Below are 27,473 nucleotides of genomic sequence, written 5' to 3'. Positions count from 1 at the left end.
ACAGGCCCCAGAAGGACTTCTGGGCCTAGCCAGAAGCCAGCAGAGAGCAGGGGGAGCCCGCGGAAATGGAGAGGGGGTAAGACTGCGGACCTCATTGCATGTGACCTGTTCTCTGAGCCATCTGTTCTTGCAGGTCCCTACAAGCAGCCCAGAGCAACTAGTCAGTGGGCCAGGGGTCTTTGAAACACAGATCACCGGTGATTACAGAGCCACTGGGTACGAGACTGTCTTTCCTCTCTCCAAGTGGATACAGTTTATAAAGGACAAGGGCCCCTCCTGTGCGCCAGCTAAGGGGATGGCTCCTGGGAATGGCGGTGGACTGGCTTCCAGAAAGACAAGTTAAAAACCCCGCTCCAAGGTAAGCTCCAGAGCATGGACCCTGGTAAATTAGTCTTTTGGCCTGGTTGCCATGGAGACAGACAGGCAGCAGCTGTGAGGGAAGAGGGAACGGCAGCGGCGCACACCCGACAGACATCTAAGATTCTGAGACAGCCATGATGGGGGAGGGGGCCTGACACCGGCCTTTCTCCCCCGGATACAGAAGCTCCTGTCTGCTCCCCAGCGCCCAGACACAGGACCTGGTGAGTCCCACAGGGTCACAAAAGGAGACGTGGCAGCCCTGGCTCCTGAAACCCTGGGTTTTCTGCTTCTAGGCCAGTGCCCTCCTGCCGCACACCAGCTGCCTCCTGCTCAGCTTTCGGAGCAAACAGGGCTTCCTGCAATGAGCTCCGGGGCCCTGGGAGGGTTCCCGAGCTCCCTCCTCAGAGGGGATGTCATTAGAGGTAAATCTCGGAGTGTCGGCCACCGGAGGCCAATTTGGCCCCGTGTTCTCACCATCTCTTTGGAAAACCTGGCAGAGGCCGTGTGGAGTTGTGACCAGCCATTGTCTGGGAAAGGAGCTTGAAGCTGAGCCCAGAGGGAACTCGGCAAATGATGGGGTTTATTGTTCCCTCATTTGATGCTACACTGATATCATTAATTTGTGGCTTCAGGCCCTGTCCTCCCTGGCCTGGAGGAAACAGCCCTGGCTCTCCCCTCCTGCAGGTTATCTCTGGAAACCGACGGTGGTGGGGGCGGGGGGCGGGGGGGCGGGGGAAGAGGCCTGGGATCCAGGTCGCCTGAGTCGACTTTCCCAGAGGAGCAGCCAGGAGCTTGTGTCTCTGCATCTCGGTTTCCTCTCCTTTGGCAAGAGGAGGAGTGAGGCTGTCGGGCTTTGTGCTCCTGGGCGGTGCATGCGAGCAGGGTCTGTTACCTAAGAGAACAGAGCCCCAGCATGGAGGGCCAGCAGAGCCGCAGAAAAGCAGAGGCTCCTGTCCACCAGCTGGGCTTTTAATGTTGTTGTTTTCATTAGGATTTAATATATGATTTAATATAAAGTAAATGGAGGTAATGATGCAATCCATTATCCCTGCTGGAAACTACTGTTAATTTTGTTGTGTCTTTTCAGATCTTTCTCTAGGCTTATACTTCTCTCCCTTTATTATTATTATTATTATTATTATTATTATTATTTTAATTACACAAATGATTTGGGAACACGTTTTTATAAAAGATAGGAACACCACAGATAAAGGTAGAGTTAAAAGCAAAAATCTTTTAGTTTATTCCCTTCACCAGAGACAGCTATTATCCACAGTGTAAGGTCCTCCGTACGTGTAGGTACAAATACAAATACCGTGTTTCAGCTTTTCTTTCTGTAGCATGGATGCAACCCCAACACCACACTGCTCTGCACGTTACTTTCCCCGCTACAACGTTACCCGGTAGAGTTTTCCGTGTCGACTTCTCTCTCCCATTCTCTGTAACTGTTGCTTAGTATTCTACACTTATGGGTGTTCTGTACTTATTTAAGTGGCTTCCTCTCACAGACACTTGAGTTATTGACAGTCTTTTGTTATTAATAATGCTCTGAGCACATCTATTGATACAGGGTGTTATTTCTAGAAGTAGAATTGCTGGGTTGATATGTCTATAGATCTTTCCTCTTTCTAAATAGCATGAGGATTTATTTTTAAGTTTTAGCTTTTAAAAAATATCCAAGACATGGGTGCCCATTGCAAAAAAAAGAAAAGGAAGAAAGTAGAAAGTGTAGAAAGCTGTACAGAGGTAAGACAATCACTCACAGCCCCGCACCCAGGGGCGTGGCTGTTTCCCCCGTCCGCGTGTTCCCTTCCCGCTTTTTTGGTGCCTGCGGCTGTCCCCCGGGGCTCAGCTCATCCCACGCAGCTCAGTTTCCACCTGGCTGCTTTTCCTTTACTTGATGTTGTAAGCACTGTCCTGTGTTGCTAAGGTGTTCTGGTAAACACCCTTCTTATGATTTCATGATAGGTAAAATATGTATATTTTTTCTTAGCTATTCCCCTGTTGGGACTATTCCCCTGTTTAAGTTGCCTGCATTTTTTTTCACTCTTAACACCTCAGTGAATATCTTTTTGTGGAGATATCTGTAATTTCCTTAAGTTTTATTTCCATAAAGGAGAATTACTGGGTCTGGAGGTAGGATTTGAGCGAATCTACTTTTTCAAGTTGAATTTTGAATTGCTAATACATATACATGATACAAAATTCCAAAGGTTATAAAATGAAAAAAAAAAAAAGACCTCTTTCTCTGACTTGGTCCCCTTAGCTGTGATTTTCCTCCTTAAAGGCAACACTAACTGAGGAGACAGCAAAGCATCATGGTTAAAGGTTTCAAAGGCAACACTATTAGCTGGTTTCTTGTATATTTTTCTTGGGAAAAATAAAATTTAAAATATATGTATATACACATGTACACAAATGTACATTGTTTTCTTCATATAGAAATAGTAGCATATCAGATATACTTTTGCACTTTTTCCTTATCACTGAATATACTTTATGATTGTTCTATGTATAAAATAGAGAACTGTCTCATTTTCTAGAAGTAACTACATAGAATTTCTTTAAATGGATGGGCCATAATTAATCAACTCTGTTGACACATTTTGAAGCAGTTTCTTGTCTTTTGCTCTTTGAGCCGCCGTGCAGTCCTGAGCACCCTTACATACTTACCACTTTGTCCCTGCCCCAGGGTATCCATCCCCCTGTAGAACAGATTCCTCCAAGAGGAACTGCTGGGTCCCAGGGAATGTGCATTTTACACGCAGATCACTGTTGCCATGTCCTTAGAGGCTGACCATTTCCTCATTAAAGAGGATGGATTTGAGTAAAAAATAGTATGGTGATGTTTGTGGTGTTTGTTCTCACTTGTCTTTTTTTTTTCCCAAAAGAATCTTTGAAAGATTTGCAAACATGAGCAAATAGTTAATTTAAAAAAAAAACACCTTTTTAATAAAAAAGAAATAAAAACACAGAACCTGGGAGAATCTTCAAACCCAGTTTTGCCACTACAGATGTGTGATCTTGGGGAATTGCTTGCCCTTGCTGAACCTGCAGTATTTTAGAGTTGCTGTGAGGAGGAAATGAGATAATACACTAGTAGTGTGCTTGGCACACACCAAGGCTCAAAAGGTGGTAACTAGGAAAAAAGTTAAAAAAAAAATGTTGGCCTTCCAAATAATCCCAACAGTGAGAGGAAGGGAGACAGCCTTCCAGGCTCTGAGAAGTAGGCTGGGTGGTGCCAGCTTTGGTCTTTCCCCCAAATTCTCCCACTGGTCTTTCCTGCCTTGAAGAAGAGAAAGGAAACCTGGCCACCAGCTCCTGGGAGAGCAACTTCCCACATCAGGATCAGCGGTTAAGAGGGGCCAGGGTCAGGGGCCTCACCCTCATTCACCTTATGCACTTTGGAGGAGCTCAAGCAGAGTTTAGTCTTCACCCTCCGTGGAGGTCCCTGCTGTGGAGCTTACACCCGGATCGAAGACTGGGAAGACCGGAGCGCTGACCCAGCCTTCCGTTTCTCATGCAAAGTTAACAGCTGACGCTTGCTGCACATGCTGTGGTCCAGCGTTTCAGAGCTGCGGGGTGTGCAGCAGGGTGTGCCCAGGCTGGGGAGGCTCTAGGGAAATCTTAGCGCTGTTCTCAGGCTGCAGGGCCGGGCGGAGGCAGCCCACCCCCCATCCCCGAGGTGCTGCAAGTGGCCGGGGGCTGGGCGCGGGGTCGCGGTCCCTGACTCGCCCTGGGTGGGTGCCGGAGCTGCAGTCGGCTCGGCGAGCCTCTGCCCAGATTCAGGGTGGCCACGGTGGGCTCCGCACCAACACAAGTCCAGCCAGGCGTGGCCTCCCCGCCTTTTCTCCCAGAACAGAAATGTCTGCAGAAAAACCAGCGGCTGGGGACGGACGCCATTTGCGTTCCCACCCTTGTCTCGGCTAAGGAAGAGCCAATCAGATCCTCGTGTGTAGCTGTGAAAGCCGCTGCAGGTCGAAACTGCCTCGGGCGGGAGAGCACATCTGTGTAGCGCAGCAGAGCCATTTTCTGGGAGGATTTGGGGGTCGTTTCCACTCGTAGTACAATCACCATGTTGGAGAATTTCAGCCACTCCCTACCCTCCGCCACCCCCCAACCCCACCCCCAGCCACCCCCTACACATGATGGGAGTCTTTCATTGATTTTTCCAGGGAGAGCTGACAGGGACAATATGGTGCGGTGCAAAGATAGTGCCCTGAGGAACCAGCTGACCTGGGGTTGAGACGTGACCCTGAACCTGCTCTGTGACTGTGAAGAAGCAGTACAACCCCAGGCCTCAGTCTTCTCATACATGCAAATGCAAGGAGGAATAAAATCAGACCATGTCAAGTATTGGTGAGGGCGTGGGGAAAAGGAGCCTTTCCATTCCTCTTATCTAGTAAAGCTGAAAACACTCATACCTTGCGCCCCGTCGACTCTCTCCTGTCTGCCCTGGAGAAACAGTTGCACACGCATTCAAGGAGGCTGTCCATTGTGGGACCCTATCTAATAACAAACCTTTGAGAACAGCTCAGTGGCCACCAATAGGGAAAGTATAAATAAAATAGTGTTCATATGCATAATGGGTCATGATTACCACAGTTGAGTAAATTAGATCTATGGATGCAGGGACATGGATAGAGTTCAAAATGTATTAAGTAAAAATAGAAAGTTGCAGAATAATGCATACAACATAGTATGATATTTGCAATGTATAAAACAGAAGTGTGGGTTTTCCATGGCATATTCAGATATATGTAAAATATTTTTAATATACTCCTAACTCATAAGAGTGGCTTTCTTTGGGGGGAAGGGGAGGGAGTTGGGACAGGCAGTGCAAGGAAACTTCAACTTTCTTTGTATGATTTTAATTTTTTTCTTTTAAAAAATGACAGTACATTCATATGTTAGGGAAATTGAAACTGTATATTCATAAGAAACAAATATTTCAAAATGTAAACAGTGGTTAATTCCAGGTGATGGGGAATATGAGTAATTGTTGTTTTCATCTTTGTACTCTTTAGGTTTGTTTTAGTTTTTAAAAATTCAGGGAAGGGGCTCAAGAGTGACTGCGTGACCCATCAAATCCCTCACCTCAACAGCCCGTGTATTCTAGGTTGGCATCCCTGAAGTCCTAGCCCCACCCCGAAGGGCTTTGGACCTGCCCCAGCCCAGGTCCCAGCCTTGACCCCAGTCTTACCAACCGAAGCCTGAGGGCTCCAGCTAGGGCAGACCGCCTGCGGCTCTCTGCTGCCCGAGGCCTGTGCTCGCTCTTCTGGGCATCGAGTTGCCCTCTTTCCTCTTCCTGGCACCTTCTTCCTTCCCTCTTCTTCTGCAGATCCCCTTCAGGTCTCATCAGCGAGCAGCCCCTCCCCCCGGGAAGCCTTCGCTGCCCTCCCCCGCTGCCCAGGTTAGCTCCCCCAGCACTCCGAGCCAGGGGTCTGTTTACTGTGAGCTCTTTCTCTCTCGTGTGCTCCCAGAGCCTAGCGCAGGGCTGGCACTCAGAGTTCCTCAGTGACTCTCTGTTAAAGGGATGGACAGTCGGCGTCAGTTCTTCGGCAGCAGGGAATTCTTCTCTGGGCTCAGCTTCCTGGTGTTCATTTCAGAGATTGGGAAACTCTGGGGGTTCCACTGTCTTAAGGGGAGAGGCAGAGCCAGGATTTGAACTCAGAAACTGGTTCCAGAACCCACACTCTTTTATTTAGTGAAAATACAAACATTTTATTCAACCAAAAGTATCAAAGTATTAGCAATGATGACATGTAATTCCACATATCATTATGCCAACTATTCCATTATCTGCACTGTTTTTTTACATCTTTAGCAATGAATATCACCACGTTTTCATCACTGACTTGACTCAAATACTTGAGACTAAACCTGCAGTTGACCCTCGAACAACACAGGTGTGTAGAGCCCCTGCTCTTCCTGACCGGGGTGCTCTGAGCCCCCAGGACACTCAATGCATTCATGAACCAAATACGTATGTAAGGAGAGCCTACTGTGTGTCGGAACTGTTCTATAGTAATAAAAATGGACACAGCCCCTATTCTCATGGGTCTTCCATTCAATTTGGGGGGAGGGGAGAGAGTAAGTAAATACATAATTTGCCTGCTTGTCATAGGAGGGGAGAAATATACAGGACATTGGGAAGAACAGGTCGGAAGGTGAGGGAAGATGAGGAGTTCATTTCTAGATACATTCAGTGTGAAATGTCTATGCGACAAACAAGTAGAGAGAAAGAGTAGGAGTTAGACAAATGTCTGGAGTTCAGGCCTCAAGCCCAGGCTTGTAATATACACTTGGAAATCAGCAGCATACATGGCATTTGCAACCAAGGACTGGCGGAAGTCCCTAGGGGCGTGACTGAGTACACAGAAGAGGTCCGAGTACTGAGTTCTGCCATACTCAGAGGTGAAGGCACTGAAGAGAGAGTAGCAAAGGAGAATCACACTGAACAGCCAGAAAGGTAGGAGGAGAACCCAAGAGCTTAGTGCCCTGGGAGCCAGGGAATAAAGTGAGTCAAGGTCAGCTGTGGCAAGGATGATGAGCAAACGTGGAACTGGCCCTTGGATGCAGTAACATAGACGTCACTGGTGATCCTGGCAAGACTCGTGTCTGCAGCGCGGTGGAACCCAAGTCTTCCTGAGAAGACACATTTAATCGACATTTACCCTGCGCCTTGGTCTGTGCTAGGTGTTCTGCTCTCTGCCTTAACGAGCAAAGGCAGAGAGGGGCTGGGCAACAAACACAGCCCTTCAGAGAGTGGTGTTCTCACAGAGAGCAGAGTGGTGGGGGCCCTGGAGGACTCAGGGTGGGGAGCGTTTCAAGGCAGGATGAATAGTGGCGTGAATGGTTGCTGGTGGGGAACAGGTGGCAGGGGATGAAAAGCTGATCAGGAGAGGGACCAGAGACAAGCGTGGGACCCCAGGCCCGCCTTCTCATTCTTCTGCCCTCCTCTCCTTGTCCCGCTTTCTCTTCTCCTAACGAGCCCCCGAGCCCCCGTAGCCAACCTTAGTTACCTGAGCACGCAGCGTAGGAACTCCCTGTTCCAGGGAGGGTTTGCCACATGGTCTTGACCTTTTTCTTTTTTTTTTTTTTAATATCAATGTTGATTCTTTTTTTTTTAAGATTTTACTTAATTATTTTTAGAGAGGGAAGGGAGGGAGAGAGAGAGAGAGAGAGACAGAGAGAGAGAGAGAGAGAGAGAGAGAGAGACATCAATGTGCGGTTGCTGGGGGTTCTGGCCTACAACCCAGGAATGTACCCTGGCTGGGAATCGAACCTGGGACACTTTGGTTCCCAGCCCGCGCTCAATCCACTGAGCTACGCCAGCCAGGGCGGTCTTGACCTTTTTCATACAAAATCTATGCTCTGTCAGGCCGCCAAAAGAGGATCTTTTCTGTGCCAAATGGGAAAGTGTCTATTACCATAGACCCCAGTAGCATCTCTTTCTGCCAGATGTCATACACCACCACTGTGGTTGACCTCTTCTTTGGTATCTTGTGAACCTTACAATCTAGTGGGGTTCACAAGACCTCAAGACCAGAGACTCCCCATGATGCCTCTGTGGGCTCCTCATGATACCTAGTTGGGTGCTGTGCAAAGGATACACATTTAATCGACATTTACCCTGCGCCTCAGTCTGTGCTAGGTGTTCCAGGGCAATAGTTCCCACCCTCAGAGAACTCACGGTCCACAAGAGTCAGGCCTGTAATCAAGTAATAGCAGATAAACTGTTGAGTGCTATACTGAAGAAATGCAGGGTGCAGAGGAAGCTTAAAGAAGGAAGAGATTAACTCTCTGGGGAAGTGGGTAGGGATGATTTCACAGGCGGGGCAGCAATAAGAAGGTACTTGAACAGTGGCTAGCAAGATTGGAGGGGAGAGGGCATCCCAGGCAGAGGAAGAGTGTGAAGTCACAGAGGTCTAGACCAGCATTGCGTATTTAGAAAAGGACACGTCTTTTCATAGGGTGTAACGGTGGGGGAGGGTGTGGCAGGAACAGTGGAAAGGATCCTGGAGAGATGGGAAAGAATTGTGGTGCTCTTCTCGAAAGCTGCCAAGGTGACTGCTAAAAATAGTTTGCTATTCACTTGACCCAGAAAACTAACAAACAAACAAAAAAACATGTACATCAAGAGGTTCACATTTTGTGTTCACCTTAAGAGCACTCGTGAAACATCCCAGGCCATCGAGGGTACGCATATCCAAAAGCCACTAAGTATCCGAAGGATGTCACTTTCCAGAAGCAATGGGTGCCATTCCATTGTTACGATGGTGGAGTTGGTAGGTGTGCCCGGGCCACACAGTGGGGCTGCACACAGGGTCAGTGGCCCAGAGAGAGCGCTGAATCTTTGCTGCACGTGCTTACACACGCAGAGTAAAAACACTGAACATCAGGTGAACAAAGCTCCCAAGATGCCCCGGGAACTTCCAGAGCTCCGGGGCGGATTAGCCCATACCTGAGCACTCCCTGCCACACTGAGATGATTCTTACCGAAAAAGAGCAGGTTGTCCCTAAATGAGGACAGCCATCAGGCAAAGCTAAGAGGGAGCCCCCTACCATGGGTTGAAATATGTCCCCTCAATAATGTTCAAATCCTAATCCCCTGTACCCATAAATGAGACCTTATTCATAAATTGGGTCTTCACACACAGTCAAGTTAAGGTGAGGTTATCGGGGTAGGCTTTAATCAAATATGATGGGTGTCCTCATAAAAGGGGGAAATTTGGCCCTGGCCAGGTAGCTCATTTGGTTAGAGCGTTGCCTTGATTTGCCAAGGTGGCAGGTTTGATCCCCAGTCAGGGCACAGACAAGAATTAACCAATGAATGCATAACTAAGTGGAACAATAAAACTCTCTCTCCAATCATATTTTTTTTTAAATAAAGAGAGGAAATTTAGACACAGAGACAGACACACGTAGAGGGAAAACAACATGAAGACGTGGGGAGAATGCCACCTACGAGCCACGCAACAGCGGACGGAGGCTGCCAGGAGCTGGAAAAGAAGCATGCCCCACTCTCCCTCACGGCCCTCAGAGGAAACCAACTCTGTCGTCACCTTGATTTTGGACTTCTGGCCCCCAGCGCCGTGAGACAATAGATTTCTGTCGCGTAAGCCACCCAGTTGTGGCACTTTATTAAGGCAGCCCCAGAAACGTAAAACACCCGACCTCTGCCACTTAGCTGGGGCCTGGCACTCTCCAGTGGTTTGAGTTGGCAGGTGCCCACGTGTGAAATGGACCTGAGGGAGGGAGTGGACTGAGGGCCCCTCAGGAGGCTGCCGTGGAGATCCAGTGGAGTGGCGGGGTCTGCAAATGCCCTGCAGTGCTGACGCCGGCTAAGTGATGCACAGGCTTAGCCGTAAGCCTCCGGAGCTCTGCAGATCAACTCTGAGTTCCAGTAAGACATCTCTTCCTCCCCTCATGTATTTTCTCACACACAGCATCCCACCCTCCCCACCCGACACCCCAGCCACCCCCACCTTCGGTGCTTGCATTCTGCTCAGTGAATACTTTCGCCCCGCCTCAGAATGGGTGTGATTTCAGCAGCCTTGGTTTCAACTTCCTGTGACGGCTGTAAGCTCTGTTCTCACTGAATTACCAAGATTGTTGATAGATGCCAAGCGCTTGGAAGTTCTGTGATTACTGGGAACATGTTCCTGTGCCGCTCTGTGGAAAAGCAGGCTGTGGAGAGGCCTGAAGTTCAGAGAGGCCTGAAGAGATTCAAAGTAACTAGTAATGCCCCCCTGTGTTTAGGCCCATTGAGTGCCCATTCAGTGAAAGGACTAGATCTCAAATGAAAATCATCCTCCCAGCCCCATGTGGGAAAAATAGTGCATTTTCCTGTTTGAAGCCCCCGAAAGCCCAGCAGAGGGTAAGTGAAGTGCTCCGACCTCTGCATCCCCACACTATTTTTCTTGCTCACATTTTCATTATTTGGAAAAGGTCCACCGGAAGAAGCAATAGAAAGCAATCACCTTCAGCCTCCACATTCAAATACATGTCACTGGTTAAGGGGACATGGTGCTACATGCAAATGGGGCCCTGAGTTGGGTCCCCAATTAAAGCCAGACATTGAGTTAATAGTATTGTGCCCGATGTTAGCGTTTGAGTTTGGATGTGTAAGATGTCAGCATCAGCTGGCCAAAGGGTAAATGGGAACTCTGTGTACTACGTGTACTACCTTTGCAATTCTCTGGAAATCTAAAATGATTGCAAAGTTAAAAGCTTCAAATGTATATTTTTAAATATCCCCGAGATAGTACTTTTTGAATTGCAAGAGACCAGACTGCAAAACAGACCCTCAATCATGCTGTTTGAACCTCTGCCTTCAGGGGAATTTAGTGGCCAGAAGACAGCCAAACGCTTCCTCATTTGCCGCTGTGCATTCGCCGCACTGTAGGGATAGCAAGGCAGACTCATCCAGAGCCCTGCCCTGAAGGAGCTTACTCTCCAGGGAGGGAGACGAACGTTTGCATGGATAGTTACAACGCCAGCATAGTGTTTGAGGATCTGAGAGATTAATCAAGGTGGAGAGATTTCAACAGACACAGAAGCCAGGGGACTCAAGCCAGAGGGCTGATGTCAGCAAAACGCTGAGACACTGAGGTGTGTGACTCTTGGGGACTGGGAATAAGGCTGAAACATGGAGGCAGGTGGGAAGCCGGGGTAGAGGCCTCAGAGACATAGGAGGACCTAAGGTCAGTGAGAAGGACAGAGCTCTTTTCTATTTTAAAAATATAATTGTTTTATCACTAATAAAAGTAATATATGTTCCCTTTAAGGAGTTTGGAAAATCCAGACCAGTACGAAGAAGAAAACTAAACTCAATTGTTATTTTACCCTCCAGACACACATTCCGGTGCATTTACCTCATTATATTTTGCTCCTAGTTGAGCTCACATTTCACACACAGTTGAGTGGCCTTTGTCAGTTCATTTAATTTAGCGCAATACCACAAGCCTTTCCCAATCTTACTACAAAAGAATCAAAGTATGAAGGGAGGTTGCTTAGTCCACCTTCCTCCAAATGCAAGAATCCTTCTCCAACACCCTCAGTAGCTGACTGACAAGTCGTCTGGACAGACGTCTGGACACCTCTCATTGCAAGAACCTCATTCATGCCCAGAGGGGCCCTAGTCATGTGGTCAAGATGGTCACTCCTGCAGCTCTTAGGGAACCAAAAACTAGCACTGAAATAAAGCTGAATGATGGAAGGTTTTCACTTAAAAAAAAAAAGAATCTCATTCATTCTTTAAAAGGTCCATTCTATTGTTAGCTGAGTCCTGTGATCACAGAGTTTTTCCATGCATCTTAATTGTGCTCCCCTGTAATTATCCTTTTTTGAGATGACAGATCTACAAGTACATTAAAAACCAAAGAGGCCCTGGCTGGTGTGGCTCAGTGGATTGAGTGCTGGACTGTGAACCAAGGGGTTGCCAATTCGATTCCCAGTCAGGGCACATGTCTGTCTGGTTGCGGGCCAGGTCCCCAGTAAGGGGTACATGAGAGGCAACCACACGATGTTTTTCTCTCTCTCTCTTTCTCCTTCCCTGCCCCTCTCTCTAAAAATAAATAAATAAATTCTTTAAAAAATATGCATATATTTTTAAAAAATGAAAAAAAATCAAAGAGTCTTAGGGTTTAATTGATCTTGAGATAGATTGCAGTTATTTCATAGAGGGTCTCAAATGCCATGCCAAGGACCTTTGGACTGTAATTCAAGGAACTCATCACATTTTTTAGGTTTCAGGAATTTTTACCTTCTCATAGGATGTTCCCCAAAGTTTAATTCATGAAATGTTTTGAGCAGAAGGGTGGTGTGATCAGGAACAATGCTAGGTCCTTTTCATATATTATTTTCTCTAGCCCTGACAACAACCCGGAGGTAGGAGATTATTCTTACTTACAGAAGATGAAATGCAGGCCCAAAAAGGGGAAGTCACGTGCTCAAGTTCACACAAATAGCAACTGAACTGTCCGTGCACCATCATTTAAAGCACAAGATGCAAATTCTTACTGTGATATGAATTAGCTGTGTGACCTTGGGCCAATGTCTAAAGTTCTCTGGGCTTTTTCCCCCAATCCATAAGATAAATAGCCTGATAAAACAGTTTAGAGTGATAGCTAAACGCATAGACTTCCAACCAGACTGCAAAGCTTTGTGATTCTCTGTAGCCTAGTTGACAGTGATGAAATCTCTCTGCAAGCCTGCTGCTTAGGTTTGACAGACCCACGGCAGGCAGGAGTATAAAAGAGAAGCTCATATACTCTAGGTCTAAGTATTTAATAGTGATAAATCAAGGCAACACACTATTTTTTAAAAAATATGTGTTTTATTCTTTCTTGACAAATATACCTCCGTAATAACCTAGAAAGCCAAGTAAGTGTCTTTTTTAAAGATTTTATTTATTTGTTTTCAGAGAGAGGGGAAGGAAAGGAGAAAGAGAAGGAGAAAAACATCAATGTGTTGTTGCCTCTCACATGCCCCCTAGTGGGGACCTGGCCCACAACCCAGGCACGTGCCCTGACTGGGAATCGAACCTGCGACTCTTTGGTTGGCAGGCCCGAGCTCAATCCACTGAGCACACCAGCCATGACTAGAAAGCCAAGTTCTGAGTTGAGAATTCTGGGATTCTTTGGAGCTCCAGGTCAGAATATAGCAGAGCCAGCTCCCTTCTCTTCCTGTTCCTGGTCTTATGCTCACCCACTGGCCTACAAGCCCTGGTTCTTTCCACACCCCTTACAAGCAGACAGCCCTGTACTCACCAGCAGGGAAGTTTACCCTTTGGAGGACAAACCCAGGGAGGGGCTGGTGCAGATGCTGAAACTGGATTCAGGCCATTTGTACTGGGAGTTCTGGAGTCCTGGGTGCCCGGAGTATGGTCTAGAAATGGTTACCAGGTCCAGGTGGGCATGTCTCCTTGGACTTGGGATGCTTTGCCTACAAGAAGGGGCACAGCTGGAGGAGGGCAGAGAGAGCACAGCCCTTGAAAGGGCGGGGCCCAGGGCCGAGACCCTATTTGACAGGTTTACAGGAGATACTACCTCTCCGTACCTCAGTTTCCATTAGGGTGACCAACTCATCTGAGTTTGCCTGGGACTTCCCCAGTTTTAGCACTGAAAATCCTGCATCCCAGAAAAATTCCTCAGCCCCAGTCACCCTTGTTTTCTCATCTTTATAATTAGGCTAATTATATATCATAAGATTGGTAATGAGGATTAAATGAGTTTTTGCATATGGAGTGTTTAGGCCAGCAACTGCTGCGTAGTAAGCATTCTATGTGCATGTTAGCTACTATCTTTTTCTCAGTTATTTCTATTGTAGTAAAATACACATAAAATTTATCATCTTAACATTTTTTAACTTTTTAAAAAACCATTTTAAGTATTAAGTTCAGTGGTATTAAATACATTCATAATGTATTTAATCATCACTATCCATCTTCATAACCCTTTCAATACTGTAAAGCTAAAACTCAATCCCCACTAGAAAATAATTCCCCATCTGTTTCTCCCTCCCCCCCTCCCCGCCACCAGCCCCTGGCAACCTCCATTGTACTTTCTATTTCTACAGTTTTAACTCAGTATCTCACAGAAGTGGAATCACACAGTGTTTGTCTTTTGTGACTCGCTCATTTCACTTAGCATAATACCCTCAGGATTTATTCATTCACCCACGCTGTAGTATGTGTCAGAACTTCCTTTTTAAGGCTAAGTGATATTCCATTGTATGTATATACGCTACATTTTGCTCATCTATATATCTGTCAATGGACATTGAGTGGCTACATTTTAGCTATTGTGAGTACCGCTGCTGTCAACATGGATGTGCAGATGTCTCTTTGAACCCCTGCTTTCATCTATGTTGGGTGTACCCAGACATAGAATTGCTGGACCATATGGCAATTCTATTTTTTAAGGACCTTCCATATGGTTTTCCACAGTGGCTGTACCATCTTACAGTCCTACCGTCAGTGCACAAGGGCTCCGGTTTCTCCACACCCTCTCCAACACTTGTTATTCTTCTCTTATGGTGGCCATCCTAATGGATGTGGGTGGTGTCTCATTGTGGTTTTTATTTGTATTTACCTCATGTTAGGATGTTGAGCATCTTTCCATGTGCTTATTGGTCATTTGTGTGTCTTCTCTGGAAAAATGTCTATTCGAGTTCTTTGGCCATTTTTTAATTGGAATTTCATTTTTAGTTTTAGGAATTGTCTCTATATTCTGATACTAATTCCAGATATGTAATTTGCAAGTATTTTCTCTGTTCTGTGGGTTGTCTTTTCACTCTGTTGATACTGTCTTTTTATTTTAATTAAAAAAATTTTTTTAAAGATTTTATCTATTTCTTTCCAGAGAGTGAAGGGAGGGAGAAAGAAAGAAAGAGAGAAACATCAATGTGCAGTTGCTGGGGGCCGTGGCCTGCAACCCAGGCATGTGCCCTGACTGGGAATCAAACCTGCGATGCTTTGGTTCAGAGCCCTCTCTCAATCCACTAAGCTATGCCAGCCAGGGCTATACTGTCTTTTGATGGACAAAATTGTAAGTTTTATGAAGTCCAATTTGTCTATTTTTTTCTTCTGTTGCCTGTGCCTTCTGTACCACATGCAAGAAATCATTGCCAAATGCAATGCCCTAAAACTTTTTCCCTATGTGTTCTCTAAGAGTTTTATAGTTTTAGGTCTATGTTTAGATCTTTGGTCCATTTCTGAGTTAATTTTTGTATGTGGTGTGAGGTCAGAGTACAGCTCCATTTTTTGCATGAGGATCTCCAGTTTCGCCAATGACATTTGCTGAAAAGACTGCCTGTTTCCCATTGAATGGTGGTGGTACCCTTGTCCAAACCATTGCACCGTTTCTACAAGGCTTCATATCTTGGATCTCTATTCCATTCACTGGTCTATATGTCTGTCTTTATGCCAGTACCACTCTATTTCGATTCCTGTAGTTTTGTATTAAGTGTTGAAATCAGGAAGTGTGAGTCCTCCAGTTTTCTTCTTCTTATAGCTATTATCACTCTAAAGGTTCCATTCTACTAGAAAGTGCCAAGGTTCTATAACTGGAGGCATGAGTGGAGAGAAAGAAGCAAGAGCCCAGCAAAGCACTAGCTGAACGGGGAACCCTAGCTGTTGTTGGTGGGAAGATTGAACTACCGTTCAATGTGAGTCATGTGGCATTTGAGGGCCTTACAGGGCAGGGACATCCGTGAGGAGACATCCTTTAGGCTTTAGAAATAATGTGGTTTTAGGGTTCAGGAGAGAGACAGGAGCCCAAGAGGCAAAAGGGAGTGATTCCCATAAAAGGAACCACTAGAAGAAGGCACGGACTTGGATCAGAGGGGTGAGGATTAGAACCTGGAGAGAGAAGACTGGCGGGGGCAACGACATCCTGACCCCATTCCACTCACACACCTAACATGTATGCGCTTTACCCCATTTCACTGACTCCAAAATGCCATTGAGTTTTTAAGACACAACATTACTGTATATACCACTGAAACTATGCTGTCAATCATTATAACGTTATTTATTGACTATGGGGCTCAACCGAGTTCAAAGATACAAAAATGTGAGGGGAACATACATCACAGAATTAATTACGATAAATACCAGGCACTGCATCAGGCATTGTGACGAGGCCAGTGGGAGGAAGCTATGAGAAAGGCTCTGCCTTCAAAAAGCTCTCTGTCTCCAAGCGGCACCTGCAGTCGCCTCTAAACCAGGAGACTGACAGAGACAAGTGCTACAGCACAGGCTACAGTGCAGGCTCCAGCACCGCTGGGAGATCAGCTGCCGCTTGTCAAGTATTTATAGGAGTCGTTAATATAGACAGACTTGACAGCCACATCTTTCTTGGGATTTCTAATCCTCCCCCTCTTTTTCCCTGATGCTTGAAATTTCTAGGGACAAAGCCTTTCAAACCATTTTAGAATGAATTGAAGTAATGAATTAAAACACCACATGGTGAGCCCTGACTGGTGTGGCCCAGTGGGTTGGGCTTCGTCCCACAAACTGAAAGGTCACCAGTTGTTTCCCTGTCAAGGCACAGGCCCAGGGTTGCAGGTTTGGCCCCTGGTTGGGGCATGTAAGAGAGGCAACCAATCGATGTTTCTCTCTCACATCAATGTTTCTCTCCCACTTTTTCTCCCTCCCTTCCCCTCACTCTAAAAATAAATAAATAAATAAATAAAATCTTAAACAACCCCCCCACAAAAAACAGAAGAACACCACATGGCCCTGGCTGGTGTGGCTCAGTGGATTGAGCGCTGGTCTCTGAACTGAAAGGTCACCAGTTCGATTCCTAGCCAGGGCACATGTCTAGGTTGTGGGCCAGGTCCCCAGTTAGGGGCATGTGAGAGGCAACCAAGTGATGTATCTCTCACACACTGATGTTTCTCTCCCTCTCCTTCACCCTCCCTTTCCCTCTCTCTCAAAAGTAAATAAATAAAATCTTAAAAAAAAACCCACGTGATGAGATACAACTCCTATAGAAGGCAGTTTGCCCTTTGACCTTGCAACATATAAACTCTCTGTATACTCTAGGAATAATCTTGCAGATATATCACCCACATGGAAACTGCCATTACAAGGAGGAACCCTCCCAAAAAGCAGAATTTATTTATAAAAAATTGTGTACTTATTCTCACATGTTTAAACTTCAGTCACTTTCAAAGTACTCCATTTGATACGATATATCTATCGAGATGTTTTTTCAACAGCCTTTTAGTGCTTCGGCCATTTTTTGTTTCACCTCTTCCACATTGGCAAAACGTTTCCTTTTGAGGACTTTATTTATCCTGGGAAACAAAAATAAGTTGCTGGGGGTGAGATGAGTGAATAGGGAGGGTGGGGCATGGGAGTCATGTCATTCTTGGTCAAAAACTGCTGAACACTCAGCGTGGTGTGGACAGGTGTGATCATAAATCACCCATTGTGAAATGGGCAAATGCATTAAAAGAGTCTTCAAAAAAAATTCACTGATGCTGAATGCAGCACCTCACAACAACACCAGCTGATACAGATGGGTTCCTAGAGCACTCACCCAGCAGGGGAAGCCTGTACTTGAAGAGGTCTGCCCTCCAGAAGATAATTCTGGTTGGTTTATGGGGGGGGGGGGAGGTTCCCCCCTCCTATGCAAGGTCATTCATTACACCAGCATTTGAAATAGCAAACAATTGGGAGCAACCTGAATCATGGATAGAACACTGGTTAACTAGATTATGGAACATTCATTCGTGCAGTGGGTCCCAGGTGAGGAAATGCTTGATCTATGAACATATCCCTGTATGAAAAGATCCCTGACATGTATTGTTGGATAAAAAAGATCCTAAGTGCAAAACGGTTACAGTAGTCAACGATTTGCATTGTAGAGGGGAAGCAGAGTATGTACAAGTTTGCTTGTGTACCTACGAAGAAACTTTAGGACACACAGGAAGATAACAATGGTTATGCTTGGGGCCAAGTAGGTATCAAATTTGGCAGGTCAGATAGAGAAGAGAGGAGGACTTTTTATACTTTATTCCTAAACTATGTGAGTGTGTTATCTATTTCGAGTGTTTGCCCTGGCTGGTGTGGTTCAGTGGATTGAGTGCGAGCCTGCAAACCGAAGGACTGCCGGTTAGATTCTCAGTCAGGATGCGTGCCTGGGTTGCAAGCCAGGTCCCCAGTAGGAGGCGAGACAACATACTGATGTTTCTCTCCCTTTCTCCCTCCTTTCCCCTCTGTAAAAATAAATAAATAAAATGTTTTAAAAAATAATAATGATAAAATATTAAATTAATTGAAATTTGTAAAATACCCCATGGAAAGAGTTAACCCAGTGACTATGATTCCCACCACAGAGCGAAAGTCTACTATTTTTTCATTCATTCAATAACCTATAGCAATCAAGAGACTTCTCTAGTAATAATAGTTACTCATAATAATAATTACAAGCATTAGGCACCTACGATGTGCCAGGCACAGTGCTAAGTACTTTTATGTACATGATCTCATTGTAATCCCCTAGCATTACAGAACAGGTTGCTGAGGGTGAGAGAGGTTGTTCTTGTCTAAAGTCAGCTGCAAATGTCCAAGCCCCACCATCCTGGACCAGGCCTGGCTCTGGGCACTAGGGATATCAAGACAAAGATACAACCCCTGCCTTCTTGGACTTACTACTCTAGCGAGGGAGCCGCAGCAGGTTAAACAGCAGATTCACGGACGGCATTTGAACAGGGAAGGGAGTGTCAGAGCATGATGCTTAAGGAATAGGGGACAAAGAGAACACAGAGTCTAGGGACGAGGAGAAATGTCTCCCACGACACCCTTTGCCAAGAACAGGCCCTGTAAGCAACAGTGGAACTCGGCAGCGCCTATGTGGGAGACAAGCCCTGCAGCCTCAGAACCAACAATGAACAAAGGCTGCCGGTGCTCTGTAAGAACAGAGGAGATCTGACAACTGCCCGGCGCGTTTGATCAGTGTAGACATGCCTTCTGGACTTTGAAGCCTGAAGTGCTCTCCTTTAGCTGTCTACACAGATCAAATAAGCTGGATGACTGCCATATCTTGACTTCACTTTGTGCTAATCCATTTACAGCCAGCTCCAGAGCAATTCAACCAAACCATCTGAGCAGAGGCAAAAATAATTCTCATGGGTAAAGATAGTGCCAAGATGCGAACATTAACTGCTTCCTGCCACTTAGAAGGGAGTGGGTTTTGAAGTTAGTTTCAGGAAGCTTCCAGAAAGGGAGCTTCTGTCCCTCACCACTGTGAAGTGGCAAAACTGTTTTCTCTCCTCACAGTTGAGAGCCCTTCCTATTCCAGGGCTCATACATAAACACCCATACGGGTTGATGATAAATAGCTATGGTCTGGCTCTCAGAAAGACAGCCCCACCCTACAGAATGGAGATCACCCCACCACACAAACACCTTTTTATTCTTGGGGTCATTCTAGGGGAAATCTTACCCCAGCCTCCTCAGTCCCCAAGCAACATTGAGGATCTCAGAAATCCCCATCACAGAGACTGGCAGGACCAGGTATCTAACAACAAATCCAGAAGCTAAGTGGCACCATTAAGACAGATTAAAAATCTACATGAGTTCTAACATCTTTGTTGCTAACTATGGTTTCCAGGGAAATAGACATCTGCTCTAGGGAGAAAGAAAAGGTGGGGGGAGATGGTGTAAGTGCTTTAAAATAATCAGTGTTTTGAAAGATTAATTTTTTTTCCTGTCACAATATTAATAGTCAGAAATGTGAGATTTTTGTATGGCACTTTATTGTATTTTTTTTAATGCATCGAATGGGTGGAACCTTCCTCTGGAAACCTCCAGATCGAGTACAAAGACGTAAAGATAAAACCTGGTTGAGGGGGATAATAGATCTCTTGGCCTTGGGTTCCTTGCTCATTTGTGTTGCCTGCCAATCTGTCCCTTTTCAGCGAGGTCTGGTCCCCATCCCTCTCCAGCTTTTCTAGCGATTTCTGAGATTTCACTTAGAAAACTGACAGAGATGGAAACGCCTGGCTGTTTTGTGGCCAAATTTGGTCTGAAAGGGAGAAGCTTTTCAGGGCTCAGAATCTGAATTATTTCTGGTTCTGCTCACATGCTAAGGGAAAATCACTTATATTGGGGGCGGGGGAGAGGCCGACCCCACACAAGGGCAATTGTTGGAGAAAATGCCGTAACAAGCATATTTCAGGGCACAGCACATTGCTAATTGTTTGCTTTGTGTGGCGTGTCTGCTGCCTGTATGATCCAGTTTTCCTTGTCTCAGGCACCTTTTCTCTGTATTTCTCTCCAGCACATCCCTAATGACTAGCTGGACACGGAGAGGCTTTTTAAATTAGGATTGTTGTTTCAGCAGAGTTGGTCATGCTTGTTTCTGGGTTTGGGAAGAGGGAGCCCATTAATTACTAAAATGAAGGTGTCCTCCTGCCAGGTCAGGATCTCAAGGCAGGTGCATTGGTGTGGTGACCACCACCTGAGGACACAGCCTTGGTAAGGGAAGGGAATAGGAGGAGTGGCCTGGGAACCATATTCATTTCATTCTTTTTCCTCTGGCCCTTTTGTGGGAAGAGGGAGGCCATTCTATTGGGATCTGATAGCCAGGGTCAGACCAATTTCCTTTGTACCTCTGCTGTACCGCTATCTATCTGGGCAGGGAGGAATCGTGACCTTGTGGCTCCTTTTGTTTTGACTTTTTAAAAGGCCCCAGCAGCGCTCTGGGGAGCACGTGCTCCAAGAACAAAAGCAACACTTAACTGCAGTCTGTGTAGTTAGAACAGTTTATTGTTCTTCCTTCCCCATCATCTGGCTGAAGGCTAGGCAGAACAGATGGAGTCCGAATTTAAGCTAAGTGACTGTTAGACCAAAGGAGATCGAATTCCAAAGCTTTTGATCTGACAGTCACTCAGCTGATGTCCCCGCATCAGCTCTGGTCACCAGTTCAGGGAACCGTTGGATGGTAGCGAGAATGCCCTCAGTGAGGACAGGACCACACCCATAATCTGTGAGGGCTGAGTGGGTTAGGGATTATGATGATGTCACAATACAGGTGACCCGCGGGTGGCAAGGTGGGACTAGGACGTGGGGAGACTTAACAGGGACGTAGAGAGGCATTGTCTTGTCACAAAGGCTTGGATGGCTGAGGTAGCGGCACCGGGTGGGGAACCGTAGGGACACTGCGCAGTTTGAGTATTGCCCTTTCGGCAGTGAGAAGCAAGTAGGTCAACCGAAGGAGTCCAGGCAGCGACACTCTGAGAGGTGCGGAGGGACACCGCCCCGCCCCGTCCTGCCCTTTTCCAAGGCACGGAAGAGCTGGCTGAGATCCAGGCCACCAGCCACGGCCACAGGAACATCCTTTCCTGCCTGGAGACAACCGCCCCAACCCCGGGCTTATACCTGGGGAGACCCACAAACGCTCCCACCCCTCGCATTGTCCTCCTGCCCCGCCAGCCTGGACTACATTTCCCAAGGTGCTTCGGGGTCCAGAGGACCCCCCCCCCAACCAACTGGGTTGTTGGGGGAGGGGCCGGCACGTGCCGCCCTTCTCAGCCAATGCAGAGCCCTGCAGGGAGGTCACGTGCCGCTGTTTGGCGCTTTTGTGCGCGCTCTGGTCTGTTGGTGCTCAGAGTGTGGCCAGGCGGCTCGGACCGAGGAGGTGGGTTCGCGATTCTTGGAGGATGCTGGGGGGCAGCGAGAGGGAAGCAGTCGGCGAGAGGGGCTGGGCCTTTGTAGAGGCCCCCTGCTGGAGGGCGGCCGGCGGGGTCGGGGGCGGCAGAGGGGCTGATGGGCGGGGGTCGCTCCGCTTTGTGTGCGCCTCGGGCGGAGCCTAGGCTTTGTCCCCACTCCCTGGGGGCGCGGCTGTCGTGGGGAGGGGGCTCTGCCAGCTGGGCCAGCCCTGGGCGTTAGCCCCCGGGTACTGTTGAGGAGACAATAGGGGGCGTGGGCCCCCATTTGCCTCGCTCACTCCCTCTGCAGGCGTGGCCCCACTGGGGTCCCCATTGTCTGAAGGGGCAGGGAGGTGTCTACGGGGAGTCCAGTAGTCTCAGGACCTGCGCAAAGCCAGGGCTGCGCCCGTTCCCCACGATGGTCTTCGCCCAGTGACTGTGGGGCCTGAGAGGCTAATACCCCAAAAAGGCTTCTGCCTATGCGACGGGTGGGGGGGGGGGCCCAGACAACTAGGGTGGAGGTGGGTTGGGTGGGAGCGAAGGAAGTAGGTGGTGACTATCCCACGGCCTGTTGCAGAGCTGCAGCGGTGGTGGGGGTGGCCTCGGGTGGTTTTGGCGGGAGTTAGGGGGGTGTCCGCTGGGGGCCAGCCTGAGATGGGCGGAGCTACCCGGATTGGACCGTTAGCCCCGCCTACCCCTCCCCTTCCCACGCGAGCGTGTTGTGAGTTCGGGCAGATTCGAAAAGGCGCGGGGAGGAAGGGGGCGGGGCCATGGGGCTGGAGCGCAGGGCGTGTTCTGATTGGCCGGGGGCGACCTGCCGCTTTCCTTGCCCTGACCAGGGCTAAGGGCTACGTCCATCGTGGGGTCTGCTGCTGCATTTACTTCTCTGCTAGTGTTAGACCTTTTCTCTGCCTCTGGTTTTAATTTCCAGCTGTTGGGAACCTGTAGTGCTAACGTTTTTTATTCTAGCCTGGGGCCTACACGAATCGTGACCTTTAAAAAAAATCAAGATGAGATGTAGAATTTTTCATGACATAAGGCAACAAATACTATAACCTAAAACCTAGTGATTCATGAAACTAATTTTGCCCGCTGTTGGACAGGAGCTTAAGCCCCAAGAACAATAGGAATTCAACATTATTGGTTAGTATTAGCTTGGGCGTTTTGTTTTCCACCAAGGCAGACACAGACAAAGCAAGGGTGGGTATTTCATTTGCACGAGTTGTAGGCAGTAATAAGATGGCTCCGGTGTTAGTGTTGAGTCGAATATGGAATAGCTTCTCACTTGGGGGGTGAAATTAAAATTTAGTTTATTGGGAGGGGACGGGAATCTTGTGATTTAACCTAGTCTAAATTTTTTTTTTTAATCCGAGAGTTGTTTTTTGAACAGGCAGTCTCAGTTAACTTGATTTTCTACAATTAATGTTCGAATTTTCCAATGTTTGGTATTTTAGAGGTTTCCATAATTTCTAGTTGTCTTGTTTAATAATGTCTTATTTAAGTCCACAGCAGTGATTTTTCTGACATTGATTTACATGGATGTGGTTTGATGTCCCTTTGGATAGATGACATAGAATGCAAAGAAATTGATTGCATGCTTTTGAAAATCATTTTCAGGGCTTTTCCTGCCAGTGGATTGTGTAGAATATACTGCCAGACTCTTGTCTTCCGTTCGCCATGGCTTCTTCGGGTAGGTAAACTGTTTGGAAAAGCTGAATTTGTGATGGGCTTATGACCTTAGAAGAGGAGATGGCACCTGTGTTTTTGGTCTTATCAAAAATGTATTTTATAAATTGGAGAATAATTAAAGAAGAAAAAATGGTTATCATTTGAACAGACTGAGAGCTTATAATTGTTTCATTACTAGACGATTTGGCTTGCTCTGAGTAAAATTGTGGAGTGTTGCCCGAGTCTTTTCATGAAAGTGATTGTCAAATACTGCTGTCTCAGAATGGTATTTATGAATCAAAAAATGGTGAACTTAGTTTTTGTGGGTGATGGTATTTATATAATTTTTTGCTTGCAAATGCAGCTGCTTCTTTGGCCCTAACTCTATTCATTAAATGGATTTGGTTTTTAGAAAATTATAGGATAGTTTGTTAGAAGAAGAAAAGCCCATTTTTCTGAATACACTGTGAATGTGATCAAATCTAGATATCCAGGTGAAGGAACTGGAGAAACGTGCCTCAGGCCAGGCTTTTGAGCTGATTCTCAGCCCTCGATCAAAAGAATCTGTCCCAGAATTCCCCCTTTCCCCTCCAAAGAAGAAGGATCTTTCCTTGGAGGAAATCCAGAAGAAATTAGAAGCTGCAGAAGAAAGGCGCAAGGTAAACATCACATTTCACAGAAAACAGTATTTATTATTGTAATGTGGCAAATCAGTTTTATTTTCATAACGGGGAAAACAATTATAGCTAGATAGTGGTTATAACCGTGAAAATTACATAACCAGTGGCTGGAAGAAAAATACCAACCATCATTGATTGAGCTCCTATTATGTATCAACTTCTTACATTTTTTTCCTCTTAATACAATGACTCTAAAAGGGTAGGTGTTGCCTGAGATGTTGAGCTTAGAAAATGATCTTGGGAATATTAAGTCATTTTCCCAAGTCCAATAGCTAGTGAGCTTTGGAGCAAGAGTGCAAGCCCTGGTCTGTCTGACACCAGAGTTTGCGCTTCTCGTGTTCTCATTGTGAAATAGTTTTGAGGGTGGGAGAGTCTTTCTTGTCTCTTTAGATTGGTGGGGGGGGGGGTTCTTTTGGTTTGTGTATATACCTGTATAGTATTTCTGTTTTTGTTTTTTTGAGAAGTGTATAATAAAAACATTTTTAATTGCTAGTAATGTGACCGTGGTGCTCAGCTGGCATTCTGGTATTGTGGCAGCATTTCTCTTACGTAAGCTGCTTTTCTGTTACAAAGTAGGCATCTTTAAAAATAACTAATCAGAAAAATCAAAATTAATATGTTTGTTATAGAAAAATTGGGAACTACAGAAGTTTATAAGGAAAATAAGAGTATTTACTATCCCACTTCCTAGAAATAACCATTAACATTTTGGTGTGTTTCTTTCCACTCAACACTATTCTATTAATTAAGAACTTTACATAAAATTCTCATTTCATTCCTTTTACCAACAACCCTTATTGGGGTGAAATGGGTTTAGTTTTAAAATTAGGGAAACTAAGTCACAAAAAGGTAAAGTGCCCCCAACCAACATAGCTAGTGCAGTTTAAGTGTAATACATACATTTCACCACATACATACACCATAGGTCATTTTCTCGGCTGCTGTTGGGTGTGCTACGCACTTCGCGGCGCCACAGTTGTCTGCATGTGCTCTGGCCCACTGTCAGCACTGCAAAGCCTTTCCCCGGAAGAGTGGGCGTGTTTGCTGTGGTGCATCATCTCCTACCTGCTCTTCTGTGCAGTTTGTGTTCACGGAAGAGATGCAGACAAAGGCTGGACAGAGAACTTTTATAAACAACCCTGACCCTGTGGTCATTAGCCTGTGATTTACACTGGCTGAACATAATGAAACTTATCTGACCGGAATTTTGCAAAAGACAATGAACAGAAACAGTGGCAGATGCTCTAGTTTTCCTACAAGTCGGTGCTCCCAAACACATCAGAATCTGTTTGGTAACAAGCCCTTCTGAGTCTGTTGAAGGAAGCATGCCATGGTAATCCAGCTCCAGTGGTTTGGAAGTTAATGCACCTTCCACAGAGAAAAGCTTTTCTTTCAAACAGATATTCTTCTGGCTTAACTAGTAATCTGGAGGCTTAAATTTTCTATCATTCATGTATTTTATCAGTATGGAATATGGTCACAGTTTTTATAATGAGCTAATTTTCTTTGAGCAGACTTTGAAGTTCGCCAAAATTCTTTATTAAAGGTTGCATTCCTAAGAGCATATCACTCAAGTCATCTTTGATAACATATAAGCAGTAAATCTTATGAGGATTTCCTTAAGGAGTAATTGGACAAGAATCTCTAGACAAACAGTTCTCCAAAGTAAATGCAAACACTAAAAAATGATTTTTATAGTATTTTGATAGAGATAATTCAGGTTCTGGCTTCAATGTTATTTAAAGCGATCTAATATCCTGCCTCTTTTCAGTCCTCTCAATAATTTCTTTTCTAATTTTAACGTAAACCAAACACATTTGAGCGAGTCGAACCTGTTAAACTTCTTTTAGTCCCATGAAGCTGAGGTTTTGAAGCAGCTTGCCGAGAAGCGAGAGCACGAGAAGGAGGTGCTCCAGAAAGCGATAGAAGAGAACAACAACTTCAGTAAAATGGCAGAAGAGAAGCTGACCCACAAAATGGAAGCCAACAAAGAGAACCGGGAGGCACAGATGGCTGCCAAGCTGGAGCGTTTGCGAGAGAAGGTGGGTGTCTCAGCCTTGAATGAGGAGGGTTAAGAGCTTGAAGTCTCATGTACCAATAAAGTGTTAAATGAGAGGTGTTGTATTTCTAAATAAGATGGAATATTCAGCCTTGGCTGGTGTAGCTCAGTGGACTGAGCGGTGGCCTGTGAACCAAGGGGTTGCCAGTTCGATTCCCAGTCAGGGCACATGCCTGGGTTGTGGGCTAGACCCCCCTGTGGGGGGCGCACAAGAGGCAACCACACATTGATGTTTCTCTCCCTTCCCCTCTCTCTAAAAATAAACAAATACTTTTTTAAAAATGGAATATTCAACAATTTCCAACATAATTGCACTTTTCTTTGGAAGAGCAATAGGAGGCCCAGTCATTAGATTCCTTGTGTGACTGAAGAAGTTCCAAGATTATTTCTTAACACTGTGATTCCCATATCGTATAAGTGGGATGTGCTCCAAAACCCCCGGTGGACGCCTGAAGCCACGGGTAGCGCCAACCCTCTGTGTGTGTGCTGTGTGTTTTCCTATGCATGCCTGCCTGTGGCGGAGTTCATGGCTTCACTTTGGCATATCCTAATTGCCAGCACCGCTCTTGTTCTTTTGGGGTCATTAGTAAGTAAAATAAGTATTACGTGATCATACATGCTGTGACATCATGACAGTCAGTCTGATGACGGAGACAGCTGCTAAGTGACTAACAGGCAGGGAATAGCAGTGGGGTGCGCTGGACAAGGGGTATTACATCCTGGGCAGGACAGAGTGGGGCGGGCAGCATGGGAGTTCATCATGATACTCAGAACAACACATAATTTAAAATGTATGAAATGTTTATTTCTCAAATTGTCCGCTTAATGTTTTCATACCATAGTTGGCTGCAATTTACTGAAACCGTGAAAAGCAAAACCGTGGGTATGGGAGACTACTGTATTTAAAATATCATTGGATATATAGTAAATGTGCTGACACTGTGTTGGGCCGGGGCGGGGGGGGCTCGGCAGGCGGTTTATTTGGCTGATGATACCTGCTGTTTCTTTACAGGACAAGCACATTGAAGAAGTGCGGAAGAACAAAGAATCCAAAGATCCTGCCGACGAGACTGAAGCTGACTAATTTGTTCTGAGAACTGACTTTCTCCCCCTCCCCTTCCTAAATATCCAAAGACTGTACTGGCCAGTGTCATTTTATTTTGCCCTCCTGACAAATATGCTAGAAGCTGATGTAGGACCATAGGTAGAACCAGACTGTATGGTGTTGTTTTAGGGGATAAAGGGGAGAAACTGAAAGTGTTTTACTCTTTTTCTAAAGTGTTGAAGTCTTTCTAATGTAGCTATTTTTCTTGTTGCATCTTTTGTACTTCAGTGCACGTGGTGTGCTGGGTCAATGGCTAGTACTGTATTGGCTCCGTGAAAACATGTATGTGAAAAGCAGTATGTAGTGGCTTCTTTCAAACTGTTAGATGCTGAATATCTGTTTACTTTTAAATCCCGATTCTGTCCCTATCTTACCAGATGCTACTGTACTTGAATGGTTAATAAAACTGCACAGTGCTATTGGTGGCAGTGAA

At 46.1% G+C, this 27,473-nt stretch overlaps 1 protein-coding gene across 2 annotated transcripts; it reads left to right on the top strand.

Annotated features, from left to right (window-relative positions):
- Positions 1 to 484: 484 nt before the first annotated feature.
- Positions 485 to 27,473, top strand: STMN1 (stathmin 1). Of its 2 annotated transcripts, none has more exons than XM_028513069.1 (5): positions 485 to 581; positions 23,146 to 23,218; positions 23,683 to 23,855; positions 25,727 to 25,918; positions 26,948 to 27,473. In XM_028513069.1, the coding sequence occupies exons 2-5, from the start codon at positions 23,206 to 23,208 to the stop codon at positions 27,017 to 27,019; spliced, it is 450 nt and encodes a 149-aa protein (XP_028368870.1). In that variant the 5' UTR covers positions 485 to 581; positions 23,146 to 23,205; the 3' UTR covers positions 27,020 to 27,473. The 2 variants fall into 2 exon arrangements, with proteins under 2 accessions (XP_028368870.1, XP_028368869.1); XM_028513068.2 differs by lacking the exon at positions 485 to 581 and adding an exon at positions 21,386 to 21,518.

Source organism: Phyllostomus discolor, chromosome 5, assembly GCF_004126475.2.
Source record: "Phyllostomus discolor isolate MPI-MPIP mPhyDis1 chromosome 5, mPhyDis1.pri.v3, whole genome shotgun sequence".
In the NCBI taxonomy this organism is placed as follows: Eukaryota; Metazoa; Chordata; class Mammalia; order Chiroptera; family Phyllostomidae; genus Phyllostomus; species Phyllostomus discolor.
Note: the sequence above shows the minus strand (reverse complement) of the source record. Positions and strands in the feature narration are given on the sequence as shown.

Coding starts and splice junctions, on each gene's coding strand:
- STMN1 (XM_028513069.1), top strand. Junction 23,856..25,726: donor CTGCAGAAGAAAGGCGCAAG/GTAAACATCACA, acceptor AACTTCTTTTAG/TCCCATGAAGCTGAGGTTTT. Junction 25,919..26,947: donor TGGAGCGTTTGCGAGAGAAG/GTGGGTGTCTCA, acceptor GTTTCTTTACAG/GACAAGCACATTGAAGAAGT.